Source organism: Musa acuminata, chromosome BXJ1-4 (genome assembly GCF_036884655.1).
Source record: "Musa acuminata AAA Group cultivar baxijiao chromosome BXJ1-4, Cavendish_Baxijiao_AAA, whole genome shotgun sequence".
NCBI lineage: Eukaryota > Viridiplantae > Streptophyta > Magnoliopsida > Zingiberales > Musaceae > Musa > Musa acuminata.
The window spans coordinates 4,146,810-4,153,924 of NC_088330.1; the positions used below are offsets into that span (position 1 = coordinate 4,146,810).

General features: G+C 35.9%; 1 protein-coding gene across 1 annotated transcript; it reads right to left on the bottom strand.

Annotated features, from left to right (window-relative positions):
• Positions 1–1,674: 1,674 nt before the first annotated feature.
• Positions 1,675–6,580, bottom strand: LOC135642441 (SKP1-like protein 1). Its single transcript, XM_065158595.1, has 2 exons — positions 6,160–6,580; positions 1,675–2,029 (listed from the first exon to the last, which is right to left on the bottom strand). Exons 1-2 carry the CDS (start codon positions 6,466–6,468, stop codon positions 1,856–1,858), a joined length of 483 nt encoding a protein of 160 aa, XP_065014667.1. The 5' UTR covers positions 6,469–6,580; the 3' UTR covers positions 1,675–1,855.
• Between the last annotated feature and the right edge of the window lie 535 nt (positions 6,581–7,115).

The following is a 7,115-nucleotide window of genomic DNA, read 5'->3' on the forward strand; positions in this document are numbered from 1 at the left end:
TTGATTTTTCAGTTAAATCTTTTTTTTTAAAAGATGAACAAATTACTATATTAAATGATGTACATGATGTTCACATGCATCATTCGTATATCAATATTGTTTAGCTAAATCTTATTTACAGTCTCGTGAAAATGATCAGATGGCATTTATTTATCATTATAGTTTCATTTTTTTTTTGGATATCGATGCTATCTGATTCTTTGCTTTCATTAATATGTTGCCTACTATATGATGATTAATCCTGAAAACATAAATAATCTTTATGTCAGGATTGAAATCAAATACTTAGATCTAATTTAATGATGCGTATCTTTTGATGTTATCTATTGAGATTTCTGTTTGATCTGCAAGGTATCGTCTTTAATCCTATTCTACTTATAATCTTATATATAAAATATATTTTTATATTTTATGTAGTGGATTACATTTTAAGATGCAACATGAGATGGATTACATTTTAAGATACAACATGAGACTTATATTTAATAAGTAGATTCATAGTTTCTAACTTTTTCCGATCTATCAATTATTTTTCTTAGATATAGAAACTAAATACAAAAAAATATCAAAAGTAAAACCATGAGACAAGTGCGGGTTCGTGTTTGATTAATATGGGTTGTACGACTTCAATCCCCACACGCTTGCATATACTTACGCACGTGTTCAGACGCACCCGTGCATGCATGCACGTGCACCGACGTAAACACACGCACACTAATACATCCACACGTCCATATGCACAGGCGCCCGCACGTGCACACGAACGTGCATACACACCCACACGTACACGCATGAACACACGTGCGCATACGCATACGTGCACACACGTACCCACACATGCAAATGCATACGCGTGTACGTTTGCATGCACACGCACATGCATACATCAATGCAAACACACACATTGACATGCGTCGACGCTCATGCGAACACGCAGCATACAACTCGTTTACACAGACACTATCTCAGCTAATCTACCGCGTTGTAGATCCGAATCTGGGAAACCTCCAGTGTTCCACGCGGCAATCCTCGTAAAAAATGGCAGACAAGTCCACCAGAATGTAAAGGAATCCAGTCCCCAAGTTAGGTTCAGCAAATTGTCCATATATATTGATACGAGTTTTACATTGATACACCATAGTATTGTCAATTCAGTATTATTCGATATATATCATGAATTATATTATTTGATTCGATATATATCGTCAATTCAGTATTATTCGATATATATCATGAATATATCATCAATTCAGTATTATTTGATATATATCATGAATTATATTATTTGATATTGATCGATAAGAGGAACTATGACCGATATAGACCGATAAGAGGAACTATGAATAGATAATACTGATATATATCATGAATTATATTATTCGAAATATATCAGAATTATATTATTCGAAATATATCAATAATTGATCACGATACACCGATAAAGACCGATCAGAGGAATCATGAATGGATACTACACATCTCGAACAGAAATTGACACCGGGACCCTTCCAAATCAATCTCTAGTACATCTGCCACAGCTGCTGCCGCAATTCAATCGCTTGTTTCTAATAGCAGACGCAAAGGAGAAGCCTCGTATATATAACTGGGGTCTTTTAGCACGTCTCACGCTCGCCACAAGCAACGAAATAACCATTTTTCTAGAGAAACACAAGGTTGCCGAGAGTGAAAAGCCAGTGTCTTTGGGTGATCATTCGGTTTCCAATCTTACATACAACACATAAAAGTCGGACATCAACCACAAGGTTATTAGCCAAGTTCAAAACTAACCCTAATAGATCCACCACCACATGGGAATAAAAGAAGATTAAGATGTCTGAAGGACTGCAATAAGCCATCACTCGAAAGCCCATTGATTCTCCCTCCGAACCTCTTCCTCTTCCTCAGGCGTGAAGTCGTTCTTGATGTTGAAGGTTTTGCGGATCTCCTCTGGGGTCTTGCCCTTGATCATGTCGGCCACAGTCTGGCAAGTCAAATCCAGCAGGCCCTTTATGTTTAGATAATTTGCAGCCTGAGTGAACCACAAGATCATTAAGAGGTAAATTGTGACTATAAATACAGGGATAAGATAGTTGTTGGCAGGTGATCTGTTTGGATAAAACTGAACATTTAGTTTAATGATGCTTAATTTTCCAATTGAGAGAAAAAGAAACCAGAACTGAGTTTCATCTGGTATGGGTACATCAACTACAAAAATGAATGCATGATAATTAGAAATCTTAAGGTTCCAAGCATATATAAGCATGAAAGCTGAGTTTCATCAGGTATAGATACATCCAACTACAAAAGAGAATGCATGAGAATAAGAAATCTTAAGGTTCCGATCATATAAGCTTGAGGTAATCCACGTGGACCAAAATATGCATGGACAAGCCAAAAATCATATACATGATATATGTACCATAAGAAAGCAGAAAACGATCTGTATGTAAGAATGCAGAAAGGCCCATATTTCTCAGTCGCTGCAAGCTTGCAACACAATCTGGATAGGAACTTCAACAGCAATTGCAAATAATTCCCATTTGGCTACCACACTTGGATAAGTAGGCCAGTGGTCCGGCCCTTGAAAATGCTTGAAATGTCCATGCACACCACACTTGGATACTTCCTTGCATATGTTTGCTTCAAAACATAATAGGATTCTTATGCCATTGACACATTATAAGTGTATTGCACACATGCAGGATGTTTATAACATCCATTTAAGGCTTCAGGACGTCTTAGAAATTGACAATATGCACAAACGTGGTATTCCAAACTATCCTTTGTGCATCATGGAGCAGACTAACCCCTAATAACATCAGGAGGTAGTCAGCTCAGAGAATAAGATATCCTAAAAGTAGGTGTGGCTTAGTGCTAGAGGCATAAATAAGTCCAGGCAATCAACAAACAACATTTTCTTATCTGATTAGGACTCCAAAGGCTTAGATCAGAGGTTGTATGATCATACCTGGAGTAAATCTTAACAAGTAGAATAGCACATGATATGGGCAAGGCCATCAAGTATATTTATCTTCATATGTTATTGTAATTATCTATGTTATATAACATAGGCAACTTATGATCATGATATATGAGCTTACAAAAAGCAGACTGACCATTTCAAACACAATCTATATGGAATGGACAGCTTATTGCATGGAGCTCCAGCTTATGTGAGATTTATGGAGGCTCAATGTACATAGCCTTATCGCTAGACATACTTAGGCCATTTTCGTGAAGCTTAAGAAGACAATTCATACTCAAAAGCACTAGAAGACTTATGAAGATCATTACATACTACACCTATATAATACATTAGCGTAAACTATGTACTGATGGTACAAGAGTCAACAAATGTTGGTATCAAGTAGACACAACATATACACAAAAGAACAAGGTTTGGCATCAGTTGCATTTACAAAATAATTTTAAAAGACCCTAAGCAAGGTTGCTAAAATGCATTGGCAATTAGAGACAGCAATCTCGTAAAAGGTGTAGGCAAAAGGTATAAGCATGTAGGCAAACATCTAGGACAAAATTTTGTTCTAAATGAGGTCTATGTGGCTATACATAGAGTCACGTATGCATATGTGATCATATGACCTACCTGCATCAGGCTGTGTGGCCATAACGAGCAATGTTATTTTATATGCGAAGTCTATCATGCATATGTGAATTACGTAAGTATGAAAATGTAATCACATATGTGGTTCACATTTTCTTTTTGTTGATATTGTTTCAAATCTTATATATGATCCATGATAATATGACATTATCACGTAGACATTTGATCACTTCTTATAACTTAGCAATTCAACAAGTTCCTAAAGAGCATAATGACATCATATACATTATTATTTTGGTCTTAGCATATATTTACCTATTAATATGCTTGATCATATACTTATATTTATACTCGTGATATTATTTAAATATTTTAGTTGAACTGCACCCGGTGTTTCATATGCTTTCATATACCACACACATGTTATGTGGTGCCACCACCCACATATTGGGATGGTTTTCTAAAACATCAAGAAAAAAGCCTAAACATAATATACATTTATACATATGTATAAAAAATTCATGTGCAGATTAGTAATCCATAAGTTCCCAATAGACACATGATATATCATATGTACTACTCTTGCAATAACTTTTCCATTAAGGTTATACAAGACGGAGTTCTTATTCATTGTTGCATATTGGCTTTTCTTGTTGGAATATACAAAAAATAAGATACAAACCTAACTAGAAAGGAAGAACAATAAAAGCATATTATACAATCAAGATGGATGTCATTCATCGTTACTAAAAGACACGCATGACAACAAGATCTGACAAGCCCAGATATTGTTTATCTGTTCACTGAGATATAGTAAAACTGTTTTTACTTGTCACAGAAGACTGTGAAAATGAAGCATTCTCAAAACTACAGATATCTTCATGCCTTTCATAGTTTCATCACTTCCATGTACTTTGAGCCAGAGGATAGTCCAATGCACAAGTCTCTGGATAATGTGGGGATTGGGGAAAGTTAATATGTGTGGCCTTAACCTTATGTGAAGAGTTTTATTTCTATGGTTTGAAACTATGTCATCCAAGTCACAATAAAGCAACCTTATTGGAGCACCAAGAGCCGCCCCTCAGCCAAATTCCAATACCTTAACTGATAATTATTTGTAATTTTGTAACAAATGATTCTTAAGGGTGAGCTTGTGGGCCTAGGTGGCTGTCCAGGCCTCAAGTACTCAAGCAATTGCTTGGGTAAGAACTTTTAAATGGACAATGAACTACCAATGATCACCTAACGACTAGCAATCAGTCATCGATCTTGAGGTCTATAGATCCATGATCCTTTTGAGCTTCATTACTGAATATTGCTAATAATAGATTTGCAATCTGTAGTCAACCAAAAACTTCTAATGATCAACGTTAATACGCTGTTATTTACTGGTTCACAATATACCAACGGCAAGTGATTGCTGGTTCAACGATTGCCAAGTTACAGGTGCACAAACTCCAATAGTTGATGCCCTGTCAACCATCTAACAATCCACCAATGACTAGTAATCTACTAATTGATCTATGAATAATAGTCAAGCTAATCACATCGAGAAAGGAAAAGAAAACAAAGATTCAAATATAAACATAGTCAGAAGTCCAGTCATATTAACTTCACAAAAAAAAAAGGGGGGAAAAAAGTGCTTTTGTTGGTCATTCACAACAATCTTAAATGATTTCCCATCCAAGCAGACTGAACATGAAACAATGTTGGCAAAACAAGAAGCTCCACATTAGTCTTCTCTCCCCCAAAAAAGCTAATCATCAGTCTTTAATGTCACTGTAAATATATTGTCAAGAAATAATTCCAATATTGCATTTGAGCTACCGACAAATTATAGAACCTTCTAGGACATCTTTCCAACAAGAAGTAGGATAAAAAAATATGACTTTGCAACTTTCATTGGGAAAAAGAATAATAATGACACTAAAATAGCAGAAAAATGGAAACCTAAGGCAGCATGGGACCATAAGTGGCAAACCATTAAATAAAACTCAACATCATTAGGCGCCAATGTAAGTGGACATAAGTGGACATCTTTCCAACAAGAAGTAGGATAAAAAATATGAATTTGCAACTTTCATTGGGAAAAAGAATAATAAGGACACTAAAATAGCAGAAAAATGGAAACCTTAGGCAGCATGGGACCATAAGTGGAAAACCATTAAATAAAACTCAACATCAATAGACTCCAATGTAAACACAATAAATGACCCAAATATGCTGGAACTTCATGAATACACAACCAAATTAATTTCCCGACTACATTATTATTCATTATATATTTATATCAAATCTCGTTAATTTGTCAGGAAAAAACTGATAATGATAATTTTCTTCAAAATCAACGCATTTCCATGTGAACAAACACATTAGACTTATCCTACATTTATAGTCAGCCATAAATAATCTCTCCTGCAGCCAAAACAAGCTAAAACAAAATGAATAGCATAACGAGTAGTAAGTATCTCCAAGATCGTCGATCGTCGATCGTCAATTAAACGTGTATACATATAGACCAAACCGAATCCATCAGTAGAACACAACCAACGAAAATGACAATAACAAAAGGGGGAAAGAATCAAAGATCTCACCAGGATGAGATCGAAGAGGGTGGCCTGATCGACCTTCACAAACTCGGCGTCCCAGGACTTGAGCTCGTCGTCGGCGAGCTTGGAGGCGTCGTCGGGGGACTTGGAGGAGGCGGCGGCGGAAGCATCGACGTGCTTCTTGCAGTACTCGATCACCTTGGCGAGGATCTTGGAGGTAACGTTGGGAAGCGGGATGCCGTTCTCGGCGCAGTCATCCTCGATCATGTGCTTGATGGTCTGCGACTCCATGGCTACCGCCTCGTCGACCTCGAACACCTCACCGTCCGAGCTCTTGAGCGTGATCGTCTTCATGGTCGCTGCGGTGTAGGACCGAGGTCGGAGGCAAAGGATCACGCAGGAGGAAGAAGGAGAAGAGGAAGCCCTAAGGAGACCGCTGAAGTGATAATGGCCCAAAGACAAAAAGGGCTTTCGAATATGTGATTTTATCTGCAGATTCTAATCGAGTCGCTCACTTTTCTCGAGCGGATTCCCACAAACTTTTCCACCCTTCATTTCTCTCTCTGTCGTATTTGATAAAATGATAAAAATATTTTTAAAAATAGATGGATAATTTATCGATTTTTTTTAAATATTTCGTTTTTACCAAAAAAATATTTTTTTTAAATGATAATATTTTTGATTCGGAATGGATCGGATCGAATTTTATTGAATATGAGAGTATAAATAAGGTATTTTTAATCGAATTGATCTAAATTTCTCGATAACTATAAAATATGATTATGAAATATTTAATGTTATTTTTTAATACTTTTGGGTTGGTTCGATAATTGAGTGTAACTCATTGAAATTTTATAAAATCTTTTCATATAAATTTATATTAATTAATTTTTAAAAATAAAATATTTTGATTAAATAGGTGATTGAATATAAGTCGAGTGTAACACGATTATAACTTGCGTGTTACTCTTTGAATCTTATAAATTTTTTTCTAAAACTGC

Bases quoted from the DNA above. Each gene is read 5' to 3' on its own strand.
- LOC135642441 (XM_065158595.1), bottom strand. From the start codon at position 6,468: ATGAAGACGATCACGCTCAAGAGCTCGGACGGTGAGGTGTTCGAGGTC. The intron at 2,030-6,159 runs GTGAGATCTTTG...TGGTTCACTCAG, and splicing joins CCCTCTTCGATCTCATCCTG to GCTGCAAATTATCTAAACAT.